The sequence below is a fragment of the Lepus europaeus genome, chromosome 12 (genome assembly GCF_033115175.1).
Source record: "Lepus europaeus isolate LE1 chromosome 12, mLepTim1.pri, whole genome shotgun sequence".
Classification (NCBI taxonomy): Eukaryota; Metazoa; Chordata; class Mammalia; order Lagomorpha; family Leporidae; genus Lepus; species Lepus europaeus.
This window is the reverse complement of record NC_084838.1, coordinates 36,242,682-36,267,516: the sequence shown is the minus strand read 5'-3', so window position 1 is coordinate 36,267,516 and position 24,835 is coordinate 36,242,682. Positions and strand designations below refer to the sequence as shown.

The window sequence follows — 24,835 nt, the reverse complement described above, 5'->3', positions numbered from 1 at the left end:
ATCGCACCCCTGGGGTGCTTAGGGTCACCGCGGCTGGTAGCCCTCATAGCCTTGGCCAAGCAGCATGTGGCCATATGGTGACCCGGGGAGGCTACCGGTGCTGGTCCAGCCGCCCCTGGCCTGTTTCCTCGCCAGTGTGGGCCCCGGGCCCTGACCACCCGGTCACCATGGCAGACCCTGTCCTCTGCAGCGGCCCCTTGGTGGAGACAGAGATGAGCAGGCCTAGGCTCTTGCTGTGTGAATCGCACAACCAGACCCTGGGTCACTGCAGGATCGCCTCCAGGTGACAGCCGTTTCAGTCTGGGTCCAGGGCGGCAGCCCCCTGCTCAAGGTCACAGGGGGCAGCAGGGGTGCAGCCTCCAGGAGCCTGTCCCTGCTTTTCCCTGGCAATACCCCACCAGTGTCCCCTCTTCTGGGCCCCTGGGCTGCCCGGGGCTCAGACTACAGTGCCCTTATCCTGAGGCTTCCCTTTCCTGTGTCCTTGTCCTGCTGCATGGTTTCTCTGAGGCTGGCTGGAAGCCTCCCAGATGAGAGCCAGAAGGAGCCACAGTGCCCGCCAGGGAAAGCAGGCGCACGGCGGCTTTGGGGCTTGTCTGCAGGGAGCAGGTCTCACAGGCAGCCCTTGGCCCTGGAGCCACTCACAGCCCAAGAGGGAAGCCAGTGTCCTCTAAAAATAGCCTCGCCCCACCTTATCAGGGCCTCACACCTTCTCCCCGGAGCAACAGAAAGTAGAAGCGGGTCCTGCCAGCCCTGCACAGAGACTGTTGGACATAGGTGCCTCTCAGAGTGGGGGACCCAGGATCAAGAGGGAGCCTGGTCTCCCCGGGAAGATGTCCTGGCGTGAAGAAGAGGCCAGGGAGGGGTGGGAGAAGGGAGCTTCCCTAGGGCGAAAGTGGCGAGGAGGGAGCTACCAGTTGCTCTGCAGACACAGGGGTGGGGGTGAGGGCTGAGAAAGGCCAGCGGAAGTGGCCAGGCTCTCAAGGGACTCTGGCCAGGACCCTGCAGAGGGTACAAACCTGAGATCTGCCAGGGACGGAGCCTGCCAGTCTGAGCCTTGGTTTCTTTCTCCGACCAATGGGGACATCAAGTCCTAGGGGCTGCTGGGAGCTCATTGAAATGGTGCAAGGGAGGCTCTGAGGCCAGAGCCTGGTACCCTGGGATGTTACTAGTGGTAACCAGGGTGACGGTAGGAGACGGTGGGAGCTCAAGTGGAGACAGAGCTTGCAAGTCTTTCTCAAAGCTCAGATGAGAAAGGAGGGAGCTGGGGACTGGCACAGAAGTGAGGCAGGTGCTTCTGGGCTGATAAGAGAGTTAAAGGAGAGGCTGCAGGGTGTGCCCGTGGCCAGGACTGCAGCCTGCCTTCCTGGCCACTGAGGACCACAGGCTGTGCTGGGTGCTTCCACAGGGGACGGTGCAGAGGGTGGTGGCAAAATACTGCAGAGCCTGGCTCAGGCCCATGTCCCCCGGCTCACTTGGGGGTCTGCGCAGGAGGGTTGTGCCAGGCCAGGAAGGGTGACCTGAGCCTGCGTGCAGGCCCTGACACCTTGGCCTTGCTTGCTCTGAAGTGACGTCATCGATAGATGACTCCGGCTGAGCCCAGTGCTGGTGGCCTCTTCCAGCCAGTGTTTTGATTTTTCAGTCCTGCTAATGGACCCGCCTCGCTGCCAGCCTTTCTGAAGAAGCCAGCTCACTTTCCACTTAAAGCCAGAGCCCCCAAACAGATCAATTATTTGGCTGCTAGGAGCCATTATCCGTTGAAAGCCACAGGCTCATTGCTATGGAAAAACATGAATCAGAGAGCAGGGCTCTGGGGTCCTTGCCTCTCTCTTGTTTTGCTGCATAAATCCTCCTGTTGGTTCATCGCGATAGAACTTGACTCTCTCTGCTCTTAATGATAATAAGGAATGAGATCACTGGAGTCAACCCAAGACACATTCTGGAAGGTTCCGGAAGGTTCTGGGAAATTTTCTTGGTGTCAGGAGGAGGCACTAAGTCTGTGACTGACCTGAAAAACTAAACAGAACTCAAGCATATCTTTTGCTTCTCCTGCTCGTACATCCTTTTGTTTTCCTCTCAGAGACAAACAAATGTGTGACCGGGCTGGACAGTACCGCGCCTACAGAGGAAAGATGGAGGGAGCAGCGGAGGGGAGACAGCGTCCCCTGGGCCCCTGTCTCTCCTCAGAGTCCCCAGCTCCAGCCCCCACTCTCTCTGGGGCTCCTAGGGTGGTGGCCCCAGCGCCATCCCTGGAGATGAGTCTGGTGGCCGCTGAGGCGTGGTCCCTGCTGTCTGCTCCCATGCTCAGAGGGAGCAGCAAAGCCGAGAGGCCTCCTGGCCCCTCATGGCCTTGTCTCTTCTGCCCCTGCCTAAGTGTTGGTGTCCTCTTTCTACCCACACCCTGTCGCAGTGACTCCTGGGGTCCAGCCAGGAGTGGCGCTGCCTGCTGCCTGCTGGGCAAAGACACTAGGACGTCACCAAGGCTCCTCAGGACCAGCAGGCACAGATTCAGGCTCATTTGTCACCCAGCCCTCCTCCCCTGCCCCCAGCCTTGTTACCATCAGGAGGGGGACATCACCTACCCAGGCAGCGAGCCCCAGGCCTCCCTCCTCTTCACTGCCCCACTCCTGGGGTCCCAGAGTCCTCCTAGTGCCAGCTTCCTTAGTATCTCTTACATCTGTCTCTGTCCCCATTGCTCCTCTTGGGGACTTAGCCATCTCTCCCCCATAGCGTGAGAGCTTCTTCAAGGTCGTTTTGCCTCTCGGGGTCTCTCCTTGCATGCCACCATTAAAAAGTCTTCCAGAAGCTACCACTCCTTCAGGGACTCCTGCTTCCCACTGGGTAGAGACAGCTTCCTTGGCGTCTAAGACCAGATCCCAAACTCTCTCCCAAAGCACCTGCAGCCCTCCTCCCAATCCCCTGTCCTTCTGGCCATGGTGCACTCGGGCCACTTGGCCTTGGCCCCGTTGTTCCTTCTGCCTGGAATGCTGCTCCTTTGCTCTTCTCAGCCTGGAGAACTTGTCATCTTCCTCCAGAGCAGAGCGCTCGGCTGCCCCACCTGCCCCGGCTGCCCCACCTGCCCCACCTGCCCCAGAGCCCCCTGTGCGGACTTCAGAGCGGACGTGATTCTGAATGGAGCCATCTGTGGACGTCTCTTCACCTCGGGCTATACGGAGAGCTCCTTGAGGACAGGGTTCCCAGCATGTTCATTTCTGCTTCCCCAGCTGCCTGGTCCATAGCACCATACAAGCGCGGTGGGCGTTAGTGAATAAATAAATTAATGAATGAATGAATGAATGAATAAGGAAATGAAAGTTGCGTGATGACCACAACAGTCGTGCACCACCAACCAGCATTCACACGCGTTGCCCAGTCTCGCCAGACTGGAGGCTTCCGGAGGACAGGGCCCACACCTGCTCCCCCCCACCCCCGGTGAGGGAGGCCCGCAGGTGCTCTTAGCCCTTCCCGCGGTGGGACCCCGAGCCCCAGCAGGCATTGTTCCACGCCGTCCATCTGAGATGTGCATTCCAGCCAACGGCACTGCTCTCCCAGCTGCTAAGGGCCTAGATCAGCGCTTCTCTAACCTCGGCAAGCATTTGAGTCACTTGAAATATTAAAAAAAAAAATTCAGATTCTGGTCCAGCAGGTATGGGATGGGGCTCGAGGTTCTGAATGTTTAAGGGGCTCCTTGTTTCCAACAAGCTCCTTAGATAATGAGCCTGAGGATCCCTAAGACGCTCTCTAAACACAGAGTCTGGTGCAGATCCCACATCCGCCAAGTGCCGGCTTGGGCGCAGCCAGGTGAGGGCGCCTCTCCCAGGGTCCCCCTGGCCTCTGCAGGTGAATGCGCTGCCGTCAGCACGTGGATTGCTGGCTTGTGTCCGTGAGCGCACGGTGAACACCTGGCCAGCACTGGGGAGGGAACCTGAGACTCTGAGATAGCAAAGCTGCCCCAGAGCGTGCAAATGGAAGGCGAGGGAGAGGGAGATGTGGAGATGGGCTTCCTCCTCACAGGTTCAGGAAGGTGTAAAAATTCAGGCAGATGCAACATTGCATGCATTTGCTTATGGTTTTCCTGCGACACCCCATTGATACCATTAACAAGGTTTGACATGGCTGAAAAACCCACAGATGTAATGTAATTGGTAACACCAGAAATTTTAAAAAGACGGAGCAGAAGCCTTGAAAATTATGAACGTGAACTCTTTGGGAATCTGATTAGAACTGTGGAGGCTTGCTCCAGGGAAGTAATTGCATCCATGCACACAGCAGGTGGCATTGCAGTGGGCGCGTGCCTCCCTTGGAAGCCCATGCAAAAGCCCAGCTTAAGAACTTGCAGCGTAGAGGTTAAGGAGAAGAAACGACTCCAGAGTCCTGGCTGAAGATGGCAACTGGATTTATTTATCTGGACACTCAAATCGGCTCCCAGGAGCAGGGATCTGGGAGGCAGCAGATGATGGGTCACGTACTTGGGTCCCCGCCACTGATTGAATCCCAGGCTCCCGGCTGTGACCTGACCCAGCCCTGGCTGTTGTGGGCATTTGGGCAGTGAACCAGCAGATGGGAGACCTCCATCTCTCTCTCTCTCTTTCAAATAAAGTTAAAATAAATGAATAATTTATCTCAAATCAGCTCTGAGATGCATCATGGCAGCCCAGGGGAGAAGGGAGACAAGATGGATGGGAGGACTTCGAGCCTGACCACAAAGGAAGACACCAGTCTCTGAGGAGTGAGATCTATTTCCTTAGGCCAGGTTCTCAGCATATTGTCGTGACGGGACATGAGAGAAGGCAGTTTAACATGGTGGGTAAGAACATGGCCTTGGGGCTGGTGCTGTGGTGCAGAGGCTTAAGCTGTCTCCTCCAGTGCCAGCATCTCATACGGTTGCCAGTTCGAGTCTCGGCTATTCCACTTCCAGTGCGGTTCCCCACTCATGTACCTGGAAAGGCAGCAGAAGACGGCCCAAGTCCTTGGGCCCTGCACCCACGTAGGAGACCTAAAGGAAGCTCCTGGCTCCTGGCTTCAGCCTGGCCCAGCTCCAGCTGTTGCAGTCATTTTGGGGAGTGAAAAAAATGGATAGAAACTCTCTCTCTCTCTCTTTTCTCTTTCACTCTGCCTTTTTTTTTTTTTTTTTTTTTTTTGACAGGTAGATATAGACAGAGAGAAAGACAGAGAGAAAGGTCTTCCTTCCACTGGTTCACCCCCCAAATGGCCGCTATGGCCGGTGCTGCGCCGATCCGAAGCCAGGAGCCAGGTGCTTCCTCCTGGTCTCCCTTGTGGGTGCAGGGGCCTAAGCACTTGGGCCATCCTCCACTGCCCTCCCGGGCCACAGCAGAGAGCTGGACTCGAAGAGGAGCAACCGGGACTAGAACCCGGCGCCTATATGGGATGCTGGCGCCGCAGGTGGAGGATTAACCAAGTGAGCCATGGTGCCGGCCCTCTAACTCTGCTTTTTAAATAAAATAAAATAAATTGTAAAAAAATAAAAAGCATAGCCTCTGTATATCACCTCCCAGTTCCACCCGGTACTGGCCATGTGATCTCAGGTAACGCTTACCTGTGCCTCAGTTTCCCCCAGAATAAAGTGGGGTTACTGTGGGGATTTCAGTTGCCTCCTCTGCAGGATGAGAGTGTTAGGGGGATTTATTGGTCACACAAGGAAACTGTGCCATGCCCAGGACATTGTCAGCACCCCGAGGTATGAGCTGCTGTGTTATGTATGGGCCGACAGCACGGAGTAGCGATGGTGAGTACAGATTGCCTACCTGGCGTCAAGTCCTCTCTCTACCACCTAGTAGCCCGTGACCTGGGCCAGCGTACTGGGTGTAACAGTGTCCCCCAGAAGTCATGTCCACCTCCAATGTGACCTTACCTGGAGATAGGTAGGCCAGCACCTTGCCATCAGAGCTCTAGCCTGAACTGTGACAGGGTACATTTCTGTTCCGTTGCGCCATTGGTTTGCGGGGATTTGTTATGGCCGCCCTGGGAATCTGACGTTGGCAGGTTGCGTCACCTCTTTGCACTTCCGTTGCACCTGTAAAATTATAATAAAACTGTGGACCTCACAGAGCGACTTAATAATCCATGTAGAGAAGTTAGTGCCAAGCCTGGAAGCAGTGATAGCAGAATGAATTCTTGCTGCCTTAAGGTGTGGGGACTTCAGGGGCAGTGTTAGCCTCAAGGATGACGTTCACAGTGTTCCGTGGTGTGTCCGTGCTCTCCTCCACGGACCCAGGGCCCTGCTGATGAACTTTAAGCGTTCCTGTTTCCTTCTGATGTAAGGTATAACCAGAGGATTCGCACACAGGTCTATGTCCAATTCAGCAAATAATCTAGTTGGATAAATTCCTAGAAGAAGAATTGCTGAGTCAAAGGGTGTGTGTACTCTGAGAGATACGGCTAAACTTGCCTCGAGAGAGCCAGCCCGTGTGCGCTCCTGTTCCATATAGGCCAGCCCATATAGACTCCTCTCTGTGTGGGCACACTGGCTCGCCTCCTTCTCGGGACACACTTCTCTATCTCTGTCCGTCTGATAGGTGAGAACTGAAATAGCATTCCCAATTTGCTCTTCTCTAATTAGGAGTTTCATTATCTACTCATGCGTGTCTATTTGTCCTTTATGTTCTGATGTAAATTACCTATTCCTCTCGTCTTCCCATATCTTATTAAACTGGTTTTTTTAGTAACTCTTTGTTAAACAAATTAGCCTTTTCAATGCAGTATTTCCCCCAACATGCGGTTTGCCTTTTGGCGTTGTGCAGGCTAATTTTCATGCTGGCTTTTCAGAAAACATGCTTTACAAAACTCTACTTTAAAAAATATATTTTGTTTATTTGAAAGGCAGAGTTACAGAGATTTGCCATTTGTTGGTTCACTCCCCAGATGACTGCAGTGGCCTGGACTGGGCCAGGTGGAAGCCAGGAGCCAGGGGCTTCCCCAGGGTCTCCCACATGGGTGCAGGGGCCCAAGGCACTGGGGCCATCTTCTGCTGCTTCCCCAAGTACAGCAGCAGGGAGCTGGAGTGGAAATGGAGCACCCAGGACTCAAGCTGTCACCTGTATGGGATGCTGGCATTGCAGGTGGCGGCTTTAACCCCCTGTACCATGAGGCTGGCCTTGCATTAACAGCCACCATGAGGCAAGGTGCTAAAGTTCATGTTTGTAAAATGAGGGCTGAAAAGAACAGTGAGTCTCACAGCTTCCCCACAAGTTCACGTTTATTCTGCCAACGCTGTCGACTTCCAGCTGCCCAAGCTAATAATAATGCCTCTGGTCTGTCTATCTAGCAGATGTACCTCCAGCACCCTGGAGGTGCAGGGTTTTGTGTAGGACCCTGGGAGACAGCGATGCTTGCCCCAAGGTCACTTTCAGTTGTAGGGGCTCGGGGTGTGTGACAGGTCCCACAGGACCCTGGTGAGCTCTCCTGTGTGTGTTCCCAAGTGTGCCTGCCCAGGGCCCCTCCCTGCTGTGGCGGGAGGGCGAAGGGGAGGGGCGGAGCCTGGGGCCAGGCTGAGAGTGCCTGAAGTGGGTGGGGTGCAGAGACAGGGGAGGGCTGCCGAGGCATTGGAGGCAGGTGGCCTGGGGGTGCTCTCAGGGTCTTTTCCTGGAACAGCCTTGCGTAGGGTGAGTGGCACAACGTGACTCAGACGCTGTGATGCCTCCAGGAAACCAGACTAAAAACGCACACACACACTCACTCTCACTCACCCACACGCCGGCCCCTCTGATTAGATCCCCCTTGGCTCCCTGGGCTCGGGTGGGGCTCGCGGCAGCTGCAGAGTCCGATGCTATGTTTCGTGGCCCTGCTTTTTTCAGAAGGTGCTTCCCCGTAGGACTGATGAGAGAATGAGATCAGGCAGGGAAAATAACCCCGGCGAACAAGCGCGGGTCCCTGAATGACGGCTGCGCTCCAAGTCCCACTCCTGCTCCATTCAGTGGCTCCAAACAACAGAGCCGCACCTTCAATCTCATCTTGTCGTCTTCTGCAACCACTGTCAGTTGACACAACCATGCTCCCTGGAAGACCTCACGGAGGGCGCCGTGGTCCCTGTGCAGGAGTCCGAGGTGACGCGTGCTCACCGCCTCCAGCATCAGCCCCGCGCACCCTCCCGCAGGCCTGTGCTGATCCCACATCTGTGTCTTAGTCTCGGGAGATCCATGTCTCTGCTCTCTGGGGAGCCCCAGGCCACTTCTGCCCCCTCTTGCCTAGGTCAGCCCATTCGAGGTTGCACATGTGGCCATGCTCATGGCTAGGGTTCGAGTGTGTCCTCCAGAACTCCTGTCATTTGTAGTAGGTGGGGAGCTGAGTGGGCTTAGAGGAGGTCGTGAGATGGGACCTCTGTGATGGCATCGGTAGCTTTGTGAGGAGAGGAGGAGAGATCTGAGCTAGCAGTATGTGGTGTCTCCGCAACGCCTTGGCGCCTTGGGACCCTACCGAGTCTCCCCTCCCCCAGCGAGACCCCCACCCCGACCTTGCATTTCCCAGCCCCCACAACTGTAAGAAACAAATGCTGCTCCTTATAAATTAACCAATCTGTGGTATTCGGTTATGGCAAGAGAAACGGGCTACAGCGTGCCTCCTGGCCCCCCGGCTGTTCTCATGGGACACCTGCCCGCCCCCCCGCCCTCCACTTGGCCAGCACCTTTCCAGAGAAAAGGCCCAATTCCTGGAGAAGCCATCCAGCCCACCTGGGGAAGAGGACAGGGATGTGTGCGCACCCTCAGCCCTCAGGAGATGCACAGTGCGGTCGCTGCCCACCCACCGCCACGGCTAGGAGAAAGGAACAGCAGTATCGAGTGCTGGCGAGGATGTGCGGCAGCCAGACCCTCACGCGCTGTGACCGGGACCATTGTGCAGCATTGTGCCAGTACTTTAGAAACCCGTTAGGTGGTATCTGCTGAAGTTAAATGTGCACCCACTCTGTGATCTGCCAGTTCTGCTCCTGGGTTTGTGCCTAAGAGACATAAGTACTTATTTCCACCAAAATACATATTCACTGCCTGGTTTATAACTGTCAAATATTGGAAACAACCTAATTGTCCACTAACAATGGAATAAATTATAGTATGTCTAAGATAAGAGGATGCTACACAGTGGTGAGCAAGCATAAACAATCCCAACTGCATGGGTGAATCTCAGATAAAACGTGGAATGGAGGAAGCCAGGCACAAGGACATGCACAGTGTATGTTTCCATTTAAATGATATTCAGAAGGAGCCGAAGCTACTCCAAGGTGTTCAAGGCCAGAGTAGTCGCCACCTTAGAGGGGCGTGGCTGGGCGAGGCTGTCCTACATCTTCCTCTGAGTGCTAGCATAGGTGTAGATGCGTGGGAACGTTCGGTGAGCTGTCTCTTTAAGACACCCACACTTGACCGTGTATAACCTGTGCCTCCTCGGTTGCCCACAGCTGAGCTCCGGCACAAAGCCGTGCCAGACGCTCGTGGCCATGCTTTCGGATAAGGCAGCTGACATCTCGCCGAGACGGGGGCCAGCACCTCACCCTGTTGCCTTGGTTGCAGGGTCACTAGAGACCCTGGCTGCCCAGCCACGTCCGGCAGCCAGTGCTCGCAGGGCTTGGGGGAGGGGGGAGGAGGCTGTGTGAGCTGAACCCCCCTGCAGCTCGTGTCCCTTCCCAGCCTCGCAAGACAGAACGTGCAACATGTGTCGCGCTCCTTTCCGCGAAAGGACCCACAGATCCAGGAGGCACGGAGTGGCGTGCCCGAGGCCACCCAGTCCCTCTGAGCCAAGGCAGGGATTGAAGCCCAGGTCTGCACGGTCCCTAGTCCAAGCCCTCATCTCACCAAAGTCGCTCAGGCACTGCACACCTCAGGGGCTCCAGAAATACTCACCCAGTGGATTGCAGCTGTGGCAAATGAGATCCAGAGAAGTACAGTGACTTGCTCAAGGTCACACAGCAAGTCCTCATCCACGCTCCCAACTCCTTCCTAGCCCAGTGCCCCTTCTGCCCCTGCACCGTGGCCCCAGCCTCTTACAGGTCCCGGGGACTGGAGACTGCAATGCTTGGAAGCCACTAGGGAGGAAAAGGACCATCAGGGGTGAGATGATGCTGAGGGTGGCTCTGGGGCCCTCGGGGAATAGGGCTGGGACCAGGTCAGTCACCTGTGCAGGTGCACAGAGCCCTGCTCTTGCAGCACCTCTGGCTTGGTTAAATGTTCTGCAGTTACTGGCTTGAAATTCCTAATTTTATCTTTGAATTGATATCTTTAATCGAAGTCCCAAGGGACAATGGAGCAGGTGCCAGGGCTTAGAACCCCCTGCTGACTCTTGGCTTTCTGAGATGGGCTCTTGGACTTCAGCTGCCCTGTGCCCAGGCACCCCCAGACACTGCCCAGTCTCCCCCATCCTTCCCCCCACCCCCAGCTGCCACTGAGGGCTTCTGTCCCCACCCCCACCCCCGTGCATTCAGTTGGAATATCTGCAGGGCAGATAAGCTGCCCTTATCCAGCTGCCTGGGGTCCTGGGCAGAGGTTGTATTGCTCTTGGCAGTGGCCCTGGTATCACAGCCTCTGCCTGATCAGGGTGGACAAGGGATTCTGTGGGGCAGGGCCTGAGGGAGGGCAGGGGAAATGCCTGGCTGGATGTCCCCTGCCCCGCCAGTGCAGGACGGTGCCCAGCCTGTGTCTGGCAGGAGAGGGACGTTGGCAGCCAGTGGGCCTCTCGTGCATGCTCTGGGTTGCAGCACACAGGCCCTGTGTGGACCATATTCACTAAGAAATAACAACACCATGACGGGCAGGTGCACAGCAGGCCAAACCATCACGTCCAATGCCAGCATCCCATATCAGAGTGCTGATTTGAGTCCCAGCTGCTCAGCTTCCAATCCAGCTCCCTGCTAATGTGCCTGGGAAACAATGGAGGATGGCCCAAGTACAAGGTGCTGCTGCCAGGGTGCAGTTCTGGGCTCCAGGCTTCAGCCTTGCCCAGCCCTGGCCATGCGGCCATTTGGGGAATGAACCAAGAGTGGAAGAACTCTCTTTTCTCTCTCCCTCTCTCTGCTACTCTGCCTTTCAAATAAATAAATAAATCTTTAAAAAAAAAAAACACCGGGCCAGCATTGTGGTACAGTGAGTTAAGCTGTTGCTGCAATGCTGGCGTCCCATACAGGCACCGGTTCGAGTCCTGGCCACTCCACTTCTAGCGTGTTCTAGCAGCTCTCTGCTACAGCCTGGGAAAGCCTGGGAGGATGACCCAAGTGCTTTGCCCCCTGCTGCCCATGTGAGACACCTGAATGAAGCTCCTGGCTTTGGCCCAGCCCTGGCCATTACAGCCACTGGGGGGGGGGGGGGGGTGAACCAGTGAATGGAACATCCCCTTTCTCTCTCTTTCTTCCTCCCTCCCTCCCTCCCTCCCTCTCTCTTTCCCCCTCCCTCCCTCCTTTCTGCTCCCCTCCCTTTCTTTTTCTCTCTCCCTCTCTCTCTTCCTCTTTCTCTGTATAATTCTGCCTTTTAAAAAAAATACTAAATATCCTAAAGCCTCTTTTTAAAAAAATTATTTATTATTATTTGAAAGGCAGAGTTACAGAGAGAGAGAGGGAGAGACAGAGATATCTTCCATTTGCTAGTTCACTCCTCAAATGGCTGCAATGGCCAGGACTGGGTCAGGCCGAAGCCAGGAACCAGGAGCTTCTTCATGGTCTCCCACATGGGTGCAGGGGCCCAAGGACTTGGGCCATCTTCTACTGCTTTCCCCAGGTGCATTAGCAGGGAGCTGAATTGGAAGAGGAGCAGCCAGGATTCGAACCAGCACCTGTGTGAGACACCAGCGCCGCAAGTGGATGCTTAACTTACTACACCACAGCGCCGGCCCTTCTGCCTTTCAAATAAATAAATAAGTCTTTTTAAAAAACAACAACAGAAACCCCACCATGACAGATGGAGAGAGCAACCACGGGAGGAATGAACACTGTATGGTGGTAGCTTTCCTGGCCTGCTCTCCTGCCTGTGGGGCTCAGGGTCCATGGGTTTATTTTGCACTGAGCCGACAGATTCCATAACCTGTCCCACCTGCGAGAACCGTTCAACACAGCAGGTTGAGACGCCTAGGCCGAGGCTCCCCAGGGGAAGGAGGACACCGGCCATGGGTGGCCAGAAGGGCCAGGTCCCTCCCTCCCTCCCTTCCTCCCTCTCTCTCTCTCTCTCTCCCTCCCTCCCTCCCTCTCTCTCTCTCTGTCCTCCTCTCCTGTCCTCTGTCTGGATCCCACCATGGGTGATGGTGTACCCCAGGGACGTAACACTGCAGGTATCGGTGTTGTTTCGGAAGCTGCAAAGATCTCTGCACGTGGAGGGGTTGTTACTGGTTACTGGTTACTGGTTACTGGCGGTTACATACTCAGCTGTGTGACCCTGATCTCAACCGTAAAAACTGAGCAAGTGAAGCCGACTGAAACTCGCACCACTCACCGTCTCCCCCTTCCACACGCCCCCACCGCCACTGCCGCCCCCACCCCCAGCCGAGGGCCTGGGGGATGGGGCTTGGATCCTGTTGTCCATCCTGCTCCCAGGGGTCCATGTCACCACTAGCAATTCGGGTCCGCCTGCGGTTATGGCACCGTGGCTTGGGGCTGGGCACCAAGATGTGGAAATGGCAGCTGGGGTGGCTGCCCTCACCCAGGCCGGGCTGCTTCCTGAGGCTGCAGGGCAGAGAGGGGGTGCCGGAGGGTGGGGGAGCCCTGGTGAGGATCATGTGGACTAAGAGGTTCAGGAGCTTGGAAGTGGGGAGAGGCTTCAAGCTGACAGGACAGTGTGGGCGTGGCCTCTGGGACAGAAACTCTAGGGCGGGGAAAGCCTAAGCTGGGATCAGGAGCCGGGGAGGAACCTGGGGCCAGTGGGGCTGGGACAGCCTCCAGGTCTCCGATGGCCAACCAGGGAGGTTGGTCTCTGTCTATCACGATTTGGGGGGCCGGAGGGGGGCGGGGTGGGAGCAGCTTTCAGCTGGGGAGCAGCGTGAGAACTGATTTCCACAAAGATCCTTTGGGGCCTGAATGAGTGCACACCGGAGGGTGGGGGCAGGGGGCAGGACGTGGCCCTAAGGACATCGATGATAACGGCAGGTGCCAGGAGAAGGGAGAGTGGGGACAAAGACGTCCCAGTCAGAGGGTCCTAGGCACAGACAATGGCCAGACCCTAACACTCACAGGAGGGCACCCCGCAAAGCTCATGGAAATGGAACTGAAAGAGAATCTGATTTTGATGTAAACGAGTTTTGAAGTCCATGCATCGTCTTTTGATAATGCACACCGCGGGCTTTCTGAAGGCACCTCGCGTGAGGTGAAATTCAGGGCAGGAAGGAGACAGCGGTGGCCAGAGGCTGCTGCCCAGGCGAGCGGGTGGCGCAGTGGGGTCTGGGCTCAGGGCTGCACCTGTGCACCCCAGGCAGCAGTGCCCTGGAGGGTTCCGGGGCTCAGGGAGGGGGGGTCTGGACCGAGAGGTTCAGCTGAACGTCGGTGGCAGCTCATGGCTGGTGACAGCCCGCATGGTCAGAGATGAGGCCCAGCCAGGGCAGCGTGAGAACAGAGAGGAGCGTGGAGCCCAGGAGGGATGCTCAGGAGGGAAGCAGAGCACGCAGTGTGAGCGTGGAGGGGCGGGCCTCGGAGGACAGGGCCCATGGGGAAGCCACTGGTGCTGTGGCCATGCGGGCCCGAGGGAGCAGGGCAGGGCATTGTGGAGATGCTGGGAGAGGCTCAGCTTTTCCTCCCCCGGGGGGGGGGGGGGACTCCCGCTCCCCGGCCAGGTCTCTTTCCTTAGCTTCAGCTTCTACGTGCTCAGGGTGCTCACCAGCTTCCCCTGCACTGGCCCATTCTCCCTCTATGTCCCACTTCAGTGCTGCGGCAGGTGCAAATGTGTCTCCTCCTAAAAGACGCACCTGAGAACGGGACCTCATTTGGAAGTAGGGTCTTTGCAGGTGATCACGGTACGGTGAGGTCATTAAGGAGTGGGCATCTGGCTTAGCAGTTACGATGCCTGCCTTCAGGAGCGGGGGATATAGGTTCCATTCGTGGTCCTGGCTCCTGGTTCCAGCTTCCTGCCGCTGCAGAGCCTGGAAGGCAGCCAGTGTGGTGGCTCAAGTAACTGGGCGGGTGCCGCCCACGTGGGAGATTTGGATTGCATCCCTGGCTCTGGCCCAGGCCTGGCCATCGTGGGCATTTGGGGAGCAAACCTGTAGAAGGGAGCTCTCTGGTGCTGCCTCTCAAATAAATATTAAAAAGAGAGAAAGATGAATTCATTAGGGAAGGCTTATTCCGGTAGGAGTGTATCCTGATAAAATGGAGAATTTGAATTCTGAATGCATACAAAAGGAAGACAATGTGGGGGCACAGGGTTGGGGGAAGCCGAGGTATGCCCGGGGCCAGCAGAGCCAGGAGAGAACCTGGAGCAGCTTGTTCCGGGCCCAAGAGGGCACCAACCTTGCTGACACCTTGATTTTGGGTTCCTAGCCCAGGGAACTGGGAGCCAACACATTTCTGTTTAAGGTGTTTCATTTGTGGGTACACTGCCAGGAAAATAAGACAATGCTAAGCAATGAAGGGGGCTCATTTGCCCAACTCCTATTTTTCTGGTCATAGGCCATGTTGATAGGTCACTGAGCTGCCAATCACTCAGTGGCCACTGTGTCCAATCAGCTGAGAGTGGAGGCGTGTCTGAGAGGTACCCTGAAGGAGGGTGGGAGGGAGTCAGCTCTCCAGGGAGGGACAAAGAAGGTCGCACCTGCTCTTGAGTCCCTGCAGCCGGAGGGAGAAAGAGGCTCCAGAGAGGAGGGCAGACGGCATTGTCCTGGGGTGCAGGGGATCACAACATCAAGTCCCTCTAGCCAAAGGGTCTTCCAGAAGTGAGGGTCACACACGCCAGAGACGGTGTTTGAAGGAGGGCCTCTGCCAACCAACCCCTCCCTGCTCATCCCCAAGATGCTCCCTCTGGCTGAAGTAGGAAGATGGTGTAACTGGGAAATACGCACTTGAACTTGTGACTCAGCTCTTCCTGGACTCAGGGAACTTGTGACTCAGCTCTTCCTGAACTCAGGGAAGTCCCTCTGCAAATCAAGACGGGGCCACTCAAGTGCCTGCTCCCAGGGTCCCCACACAGGCGGCTGCGGGAGAGGCCATCAGCAGAAGCCGCGGCACCTGCTGCGGGGAGGGACCCTCTTCACCGGGGCTTCCCGAACCTCGGCCTCAGCCCTTGACCCACTGATTGCTGCCGTCCGGTCTGCCAAGCTTTGCCTTCTGGCACAGCTTATGAATTCTGGTTTTTTCGTATCTAACAGAGGCTCTGGAGAAGCAGGTGGCCAGGCGTGCGGTCAGGGTCAAGTGGACACAGAGTTCAGAAGACTCGGAACTGTGTGTTTTATGTGTTGAGCTGCCCTCACGTTTCTCCCAATTCCGACTCTGGGAGTGTGCAAGCCGCTGCAGCTCAGGGAGGCCACACCGGACAGCCCAGTGGCTTTAGCACCCACTTCCTGCCTACCCCTTCCTTCTTAGACCCCAAGCCTGCCAACATCTGGTCAGATCTTCCTGTTTTGAAGATGGGAAAACAGAGGACCCAAAAAGAGAAGCAGTTGGCGCCGTGTTGCAAGGATGCTGGCTCAGAACTCAGCCAGGCTCATGCTCTCCTGCTCGGCGGGCAGCTCTGGGCCAGGAGCAGGACCAGGCCCCAGGGACACGGGACTAGTACGATGCAGGACCCACCCGGTGGTGGGGAGGGATGCAGACTCTGGCAGCGGCAGCAGCGCCTCACTGTGGTGGCTGGTGCTTGCTGACCCGACACGGACCGGGTGCCACCCCAGGTGCCACCCCAGGCCATGTCCTCATCTGCTTCTTGGCACTGTGTGCTCTGACCCCGTGCTGTGGCGAGCACTGCTGCCCTCTTGCCAAGCAGAATACAAGTCCTCATCCAGTGATTTTTAGCTTTTTTTTTTTATTCCATTCTTTTCTTTATTTAAAAAAATTTTTTTTAAAGATTTATTTGGAAGGCAGAGTTACAGAGAGAGAAGGCAAGACACAGAGAGAAAGGTTTTCCATCCACTCCCAAAGTAGCTACAAAAGCCAGAGCTGAGCTGATCAGAAGCCAGGAGCCAGGAGCTTCTTCCGGGTCTCCCACGTGGATGCAGGGGCCCAGAGACTTGGGTCATTTTCTACTGCTTTCCCAGGCCATAGCAGAGAGCTGGATTAGAAGTGGAGCAGCCGGGACTTGAACCATTGTCCCTTTGGGATGCCAGCCTCACAAGTGTCAGCTTAACCTACGCCAGGCCCCAGGGACAGATCTAAGCAGGGGTCACCGAGGAAGGTAGCATCACCACTAACCCTCCAACCCAGGCCTGCACCGCACTGCGGACACCTGTTTCTTTAGGAGACGGGGCCTTTGATCAAGCTGTACAACAGCCTTTGCAGCGGGCCCTATTTGTACCCCGCTCCCACCTCCCTCCCGCCCCGGCTCTTCCCCCGGTCCAGTTCCCCGACCACAGCGGGAGAATCCTGCTTTATAGAAACCAGCCCAGGGAGGCAGCTGGGGGAAAGTGCTTGAAGCTGGCAGCTTCCTGGTTTACGTCTGCAGTTGTCAGTTCTCCTTGGCTTATTTAATGTCACATCTCATGGCTCCGCGATGTCCCCAGGAAACAGGACCTTGGAAGGGGCTTTTTAGACCTCCCGAGATGGGTATATTAATTGGCCAGCACCTCAGGGTGGGTACGTGGAGGCATTGATTCAGGATGGCTCCCCCTGGGTGGTGTGTCTGGGCCCCCACCCCTCTGGGGAATGCTGCCACCTGTGCCTCCCAGAGACACCGCTGCAGAACAGCCCCGAGCCCCGTGGACCTGCACCCCTAGAGCACCTGCAGCCCATCTGAGAGCTGTGAGTTTGGGGTCCTGGACGCCCCTGAGCCCTTCATCAGGGTCCCTCTTGGCCTCAAAGGGAGACGGTGGATTCCTCTCCCTCTCCCGGCTCCATTTAAGAAAAACCAAATTAGGTTGTTTTCCGAGGGCCTCCGGGAAGATTTTTTTCTATACCGGAGCATTGGCAGCTGGTCCTGCTTCTTGGGAGTAAATAGAAGGGAACCGGGGGAGGGGGCCATTTATGGTCTGGATGTTGCATTCTTGGGGTCTGGTCAAGGGACGACGTCAGACCACGCTGAGCTGCCCTGACAGGAAAGGGTGGCCCTGGGCTTTCTGTATTTGGGAAGCCAGGCCTTGCTGGCCAGCGGGGGCCACAGACTCGGTCCCTCCTACGAGGAGCTCACCAGGCAGACAACCCTGGGAGAAACGCTGTCTGCCGTCTCAGGGCCAGGCCTTTTCTCTTAGCCTCTGAAACTTCGGCTTCAGGTTTTTTTTTTTCCTATTACTTCCCTTGTTTTTAACTGACAACAAAGCCTAGCTTTTGGATTGGTTAGTTGTCTCTTCCTGGTTTTTCCTTTCTCAGTGTTCCGGAAAGTTCTGTCAGTCATGTCACAGATGAGCCATGGGTTTCGTTTGGTTGCCTGGGGTCTGTGAAGAAGGAGAGGTGCTGATGGTAGCAGGGGCTGGGGTGGGGGGCGCTGTTCCTTGGCTCCGGGGGCTGTGCCGGTTCCTTCTGAGTACTGGGTTCCAGGCCTCGCCCCCATGCGGTAGTTGCCAGCGATCTTTGGCAACTCTTGGCTTGTAGAAACTTCCCCCGATCCCTGCCCTCATCCTCTCAACCCAGCCCACTGAGTCTACAGAACTGAAGCCCCGAGCGGATGCCCCACCTGCCAGCCATCAGCTCTGTGGGTAGCCCAGGGAGGCTGAAGGGCAGGTGGGGAGAGGCTCACACACGGCGATGACAGCTCTGCAGGAAGCAAACATTTTCTAAGAGGAAACAAGCCTGTCTGATTGGACTGGCAAAGGCGGATAGAGACTTGGGGTCAGGTTCACCCTGGTGAGAAGCTTCCTGCTGTGTGCATGGCCCTGGGCAGGGCCTTGGGGAGCAGGGCCTGAAGCAAACCCACAACCCACTAACGGGGAAGCTCAATGGGATCAGCACAAGCTGCAGACCCAGTGCCAGGGCTGTGGGGAGCTCTGCTTGGCCAGGGGATGCTACGGCCACACAGGGAGGTGTGAGCTGGGTTGGTCATAAGACAATTTTAATCAAGTGGGAGGACAGAAGGGAACGAGACCCAGTTGTCCCTCCCAGGCTAGGAGAGGGGCAGCGTGGTGTGACAGGAAGGCCCACGGGGGTCCTGAATTGTGCCCCCAGCCATCCCCTGGTTTCTTCCCTGGGATATAGCAGGTGCGTGGGCCAAAGCTAGGGGCTAGGTGTCTAATCTGGGAAGTAGATGAACCTTCTGCAGTATGGCCTGGAAGGTGGCTGGCATGGGCTCTGGTGCCCTGGGCAAACCACCTCTTCCCTCTGAACCAGTTCCCTCACATGTGTATGGGGTGGGTGGGGGGGTGTCTAGGATAGACAGTCTTCTGTGATACAACAGCGGGAGCAGCGCAGGCTCCAAAAGCCAACAGACCTCGCGTTCAGGCTGTAGATCTGCTGCTCCTTAGTTGCACGATGTGGTGGGTCCCTTCACCCCTCCAAGCCCAACATCCTTATCTGTAAAATGGGGTAATAGGAAACACTACTTCACAGGTTCCATTAGAGAACACCATAAAGTGTCAGCGCTTGGGAGCACGGCGCTGTTGGCTATGACCATGCACTACATCTTGTAAAGATTGGGTAAAATGTTGTAGGGGAAAGGCCTACGTGGGACAGACACTCAACAACTCACCATGGATGCACACACACACACACACACTTAGAAAATGAGCTTCAGGCAGAATTTCCAGCAGTTATTCCCACTGGGGCACGGGCTAGAGGGTGGAAAGTTGTACTACAAAGTGTTCGAATTGCTTAAAGCATCCATTAGTTGTCAGACACGTTTATAATCACCCACTTCCTTGTATTTGACAGCCGTGCTGGTTACAGGTCATGTCATATGCCCTTAGGACCATCACCTTGCAGTTGAGTTAGACGTAGCTCGCTATGGAATTAGGGTCCTGGCTGCTCATGACGCACGCCCGGTCACCATGTGACAGGTAGGCATCCACTCGCTCGGAGGGAGCAAACGTGAGAAGAGCTTTTCTAAGATTTTTCTCCTCCTGGTAGGTTGCCAATCGACGCAGAGACTGACAGGACAAAGTCAAGTTCGTCCGTGATGTCCTACAGACGAGAGCTCGAGAAATACCGTGACCTGGATGAGGACGAAATCCTCGGAGCCCTAACGGAGGAGGAGCTCAGGACCCTGGAGAATGAGCTGGATGAGTTGGACCCTGATGTGAGTGCGCCCTGGTGGGGGGCTGCGCTGTCACAGGTGCAGGATGGGGGCGGGACAGGTGTGCCCTTTCCTGAAGCTTCCACTTCTTGTTTCCTTAGAGGACAATGGCATTGGAATGATGTTGTCTTTACAGGGCTGGCGTGCTGCAGCAGTGTGTTCTATTAGGGTTCTCTAAAAAAGCAGAAGCAATAAGATGGAGAGAGAGAGGGAGAGACGGAGACAGGGAGAGGGAGAGAGATTTATTTCTTTTAAGCAAATGGACTCCCATGGTTACAGAGGCCAGCAAGGCCCAAGATGTGCAGTCAGCAAGCTGAGGACCCTGGAGAGCTGAGGGTGTGGTCCCAGCCTGAAGTCCCAAGCTGAGGACCTAGGAGGAGAGCCGGTGTTGGGTTCAGGTCCAAATGCCAGACAGAAACCCACGCCCCAGCCCGAGGCAGTCCAGCAGAGAAGATCGGGTCCAGCTGGTGGGGGTCAGCCGTTTGGTTCTGCCCAGGCTTTCAGCAGATTGGATGGGGCCCACGGTCACGAGGGGGGGCAACCGCTCTACTCAGTCTCCTGACCGCAGTGTCCGTCTCCCCCTGCACCGCCCCCAAGGCACACTCGTAGCCCCGGCCAGTAGACATAGAACCAACCATGACAAGTCAACTCCTTGTCGATGTAGCACCCATACACATCTCCTTAAGCCACAAAGACGGCACAAGGTCATAACTGTCCAGCAGGACACAACTACCCCGTGTACCACAGAAAGATGCCGGAGAAGTCGTTCAGTGATGTTGCCTCTTCTCCTTGATGTCCTCCAATGCTGTGATGCAAACCACACTTAAACGCTAGGATGGCAATGTCCATACATGAAAAGGGAAGAAGAGAGAGAAAGCCGAAGGTGTTTGTTACACACACACACAAACGTGCACACACACGCATGCGCACACACACGCACGCACACGCTCGTCCAGTGAGGCCATGACAACAGTCCTCGTTCTTGTGATGGGTCCCGTGGTCGTTGGGTCGATGGGTCCCTCGCTAGTTGTTGTCCTTACTTGGCGGGGCATCTCCTGAAGGACCCGAGCCATCTCCTGCCTGGGTTCGCTCGCTATCGCTCTCCTTTGGCCTTTGGCGCCGAGACAGTCCAGGGTCTCCCCCTTTTGCACAAGGAGACCAACGTGGCATGGTGGCCCACGTGGCCTGGTGGCAGTTTCAAATTCCAGTTCAGTGGAATCGTTGTTGTGTTTCTTGGGGGAAACAATACCTCTAGGCCAGCAGCGCATAGGCCAAGGGTCTGGGAAGCATAAGTTTGCTAGTGGTTCTCTCGGTGGTGGGGGGCACTGCGTGGTACCAGGGACTCCCAGGTGATCTACTGGGTCTGCATCTCATGCCTTCATCTCACGCCATCTCATGTCCCCCAAGTGCAAGGTCAGTGCCCAGCACAGGGGAGGCAGGTCGTGGATGTCACTGAGTTGAGTATGTTTTCCATTTCCATTTGGTGTATTTTCAATGAAAAATGGAATGTCTCACACCTTCTAAAAAGCACCACTCCACTCTGACTTAGCAGCGATCCATGAGGGAAACACCGCTTCAATACCATTTCAATGATTCTGCTAGGGGCAGACACTGGGGCTCAGTGGGTTGAGCCACCACTTGGGACATCCCACGTCAGAGGGCTTGTTTGAGTCCCAGCTCCTCTGCTTCCAATCCAGCTCCCTGCTAATGCACCTGGGAAGGCAGGAGGTGACAGCCCAGGCGCTTGAGCACGTGTCATCCCTGTGGGAGGCCCGGATGGAGCTCCTGGCTCCTGACTCCAGCATGGCCCAGTCCTGGCTGCTGCAGGGGAACTGGAGACATAAACCAGCGGACAAATACACTCTCACTCGCTCTCCCTCCCTGTCTGTCTGTCACTCTGCCTTTTGAATACAAATTTTAAAAATCCTTTTAAAAAAAATCCCTGCTAATGATTGGGGCACACAGGACTGGAGGTCAGATGTGCCCCTGTCTCTTGTGCTTCACATGACCTTGGCCTTGGGACAGTTGCTGTCCACCCCTAGGCCTCAGTGTCCCCAGCCTGAATCGATGGACTTGGCTGGTCCCTTTCAGGCCTGAGCTTCCATGAAATTTAACCCGGCCATACCTCCAGGCGAATCCTTTCTAGATAACTCAGAATGTTGTCTAGCTACCAAAGCTTCAAAGTACAGCATTGGGTCCTTGTCTTACCATTCTTGACTGACTTCCCCACGCTTGCGCCCTAGGCAATAGAAGGCAGCATTGGTGGAGAGAGCCTTGGGGTCCCCATCTTTCCCCGCATCGGTGGTCTCTCGCCGTGAGCCCGGCTGCAATAAGCAGCAGTAATGGGGGCAAGAAGCGATCGCCCTTCCACCTTCACGCCGCGAAGTCACTGTCCTCTGATTCTATCCTAGATCTACCGCCTAGCGTTACAGCAGCACAGCTGTGCCCGGGGGAACAGAGGTGGATGTGGCTGCTTCTGCCTGTCTCAACCCCGCCACCTGCCAAGCGCCAGGTCCCGGGCTGGGCACCAGCAGGAGGGCTTGGCAGGGACCCTGCCCCTCAGGGGCCCAGGCTGGTGGGGAAGTGGGCACAGGAGAGCACTCAGTGGGAGCAGCCCAGGGACTCGGAGAGAGGATTAAATCTTGCTAGTGGGAAGCTTCTCCGAGCAGGTGATATTGGAACCGGGCCCTGGATTTTCCTAACTCAAGAGTAAAAACAAAGAGTTCCAGGCCGAGGGACGGCCTCGAGCCAAGGCCACGAGTGAGGGCTCTTGTCCAGGTGGCTGGGGAGCGGAGTTTCCGTGGGGAGCGAGGGGGGGGGTGCTGCCCTGGGGGAGGGAGGGAGGGGCGGCAGGCAGGCTGAAGAGTGAGCCCTAGGAAGGCTCGCAGGGTGACCGGGTGAGCTGGGTTTGGGGAGCTGCTGCTGCAAACCGACTATGGAGGGTCTCCAGGGGTGGGTGGGAGGGACAAGAGGGTCACGTGGCAACTCCCTGGGAATGCTTTTCCTGAAGATTAGGAGGGGCCCTGGCCCACTCCACAGCCTCTCCTGCTGTGTTGTAGGATCCCTGCTGCTCCAGGGGCAGCAGTGGGGGGGGGGGGTAGATGCTGGGGCCCAGGAGGCCCTGCCGGCCCTGGCCTTCTGCCCTGTTGGAGCTGTCCTGAGCGGCTAGATGGGGTGGGGTGGGAACAGCTTACATGAGGTCCTGCTCAGGCTCAGACCTGCGACTGAGGGGTGGGCGGAGACAGGCACCTTCGCAGAACCGAGAGCGTAGCCCCTTAGGATTGCGCTGTTAGACCCTGGCCAGGAACTCCCACATGGCCCCCACCCCAAACATCACAGCAGATTCTCAGCGCCTCTGGACCCCTGACCTGGCCAACTGTTGCTTCCAGGTGACCAAGGGGAAGAGGCCACCCAGCCCGTGCCCACTGGAGCTGCTGCCCACCCCAGCCAGGGCCGGGAGACCAGGCTGCACGCAGGCTCCAAGGCCCAGGCACCTGCCGCTCTGGCAGGAGGAGAGCAGCTGTATTTGAAAGTGACCTTGAGCCACCTGAGACCCGGGACCCTCACACATCTGTGGTTTCAGGCTTGAAGCTTTCAAAGGCCCCTTTTTCTCTCTGTTCAAGAGGAAGAAAAGAGAAAGCAGAGAGAGGATAGGGAATAGTGGAGATCCATTGGCCCAGCCGCACAATCGGCCCCTTCACGGAGGCGGCTCTGTTACCTGGCTTCCGAGGCAGCATGGGAGTTTCAAAGAAGGCCTGGCTGCCACTCCTTTCTCAGGGCACAAACAGCCTGGCTCCAGTTTCACCCTCCCTGGGCCCAGTTCTGAAATCACAGCCCAGGGAGAGGCCACAGGTATGCGGGATCACAAGCCCGACAGAGAGCCAGCCAGCAGGTGTCCAACCCCTGCCCCCCAACCTACAGAGCCCAGAGAGGAAGGGACTTGCACCAGACCAGGAGAGGCCAGACCAGAACCCGGGTTCCCTGGCGCCTGGGCCACTGCTGTCTGTTGCACGCTGCGTGCCTCCCGTTCTGATTTCTGTTTTTATCTAGCAGGCGCTGTTGAGAACACTTGGCAAACATCAGCTTGTTTCACTGTCATCCTAATTCCGTGGCTGAGCACTGTTGTTCCCATTTTACAGATGGGGAAACTGGGCAGTGAGGTCCAGAGGTCACATCCCAGCCACTCAGTTCTAAGGACCCTGGGGATCCTCAGGCAGGAGGTTTGGACCATGGATGTGCCCTGGCTTCCTGATTCTGCAAAACCACTTCCTCTTTCTCCCTAGAGTTGCAAAAATCCCTGCACCAGTCCTGTCTCTATTCCAGATGTCGGCCCCCCATTCTCTCCCTACTAGGAGAAATGTACGTAGTCTGCCTGGGTGGCCTCAGATGCCTCCACCGGCCCTAACCACGTGGGATTCCCCGAGCCACTCCTGGCTGTCCCCTACCTGTGCTCAGCACACCCTTCAGGGGCTGACGTCTTGGGTTATACAATCGTTAAGCCCAGGATCATGTGACAGAGTCGAGTACAAGGAGTTGGAAAGCAGCTCGGTTTGCGACAGAAGAGTCCAAACTTGTGCACATTAAAAAAAAAAAAAAAAAAAAAAAACCACAGTCCCCGAAACTTTCTATCTGTCCCTCTGGAAAAGCTGGAGCTTATCATGCGCAGGGACTCCCGCGGGAAAGGAATGCTTCGTGTGCTAAAAGTATCTGCTGTGCGCTGATTGCCCAGAGGAGCTGCCCTTTCTGTCTCCCCGGAGTTAAGTGGATGCTGCTCTGAAGCTGAGCCAGCTGCTGGGTTCAGATTGCAGGGCAGAAAGTGGGCGGTGCTCAGAGGGGTCTGAGGCGGGGCCTCGGGCGGGGAGCCGTGGGCGGGTGAGCCGTGGGCAGGGTCTTGAGAGGCGAAGCCCCGCGTGGGTGACCTCATTTAGTCCTCTGTAAGTTCCGTGATTACCCAAATTTTTAAAATGAGAGTGTTACCGGTGAATGGCAGGGTTCTTGTCTTTGTGCAAGAAAGAATTTGGGCGTGAGACAGAGAGTAGTGGAAAGTAAAATAGCAAGGTTTATTAGGGCAGGGACATCCGTAAGAACGGATTTGCACCTCTCCAGACTGAGCCTGAGAGCGCCTAGTCACTCAGACTGGGGGAGAGCGGGGTTACATGGTTGAGTGGAGAATACACCTGGGCAGGCCAGGCAGGCGGCTCAGCAGAGAGGCAGAGGGCTGAGCGTGCAGTTAGGTTGGGGGGTGGGGGGTTAAGGGGATGGGCCTTGCCTTCCCGCCTCTGCTCCTCCTGGAACAAAGGACTTTTTGGATGGAAATAGAAAAACTCCTGAGTTTTCCCCCAGAAGGTATCAGACAGGGGGAAGCCAGGAGGATGGGCAGGACCCCCTGGTGAATCCTCAGGGGCAGGATATTTGAAGTGCAGATATCAGGCAGGAGGGGCAGGGACACCCCCCCACACCCAGGTTATCTTATCGGAAACATTATCAGGATGACTTTGAGATGCATATGCGGGACCCAAATGTCTCCTTAGGCCTTTGTCACACACACATCAGCTCCTATC

At 56.2% G+C, this 24,835-nt stretch overlaps 1 protein-coding gene across 1 annotated transcript in view; it reads left to right on the top strand.

Moving 5' to 3' along the window:
* The window catches only part of TMOD1 (tropomodulin 1), an 81,165-nt gene that overhangs the window by 947 nt on the left and 55,383 nt on the right, over positions 1-24,835 (top strand). The window contains exon 2 of the mRNA XM_062207906.1: positions 19,109-19,277. Within this exon, the coding sequence (XP_062063890.1) occupies positions 19,158-19,277 (120 nt within the window). The 5' untranslated portion in view covers positions 19,109-19,157. The remainder of the gene's footprint in view (positions 1-19,108; positions 19,278-24,835) is intronic.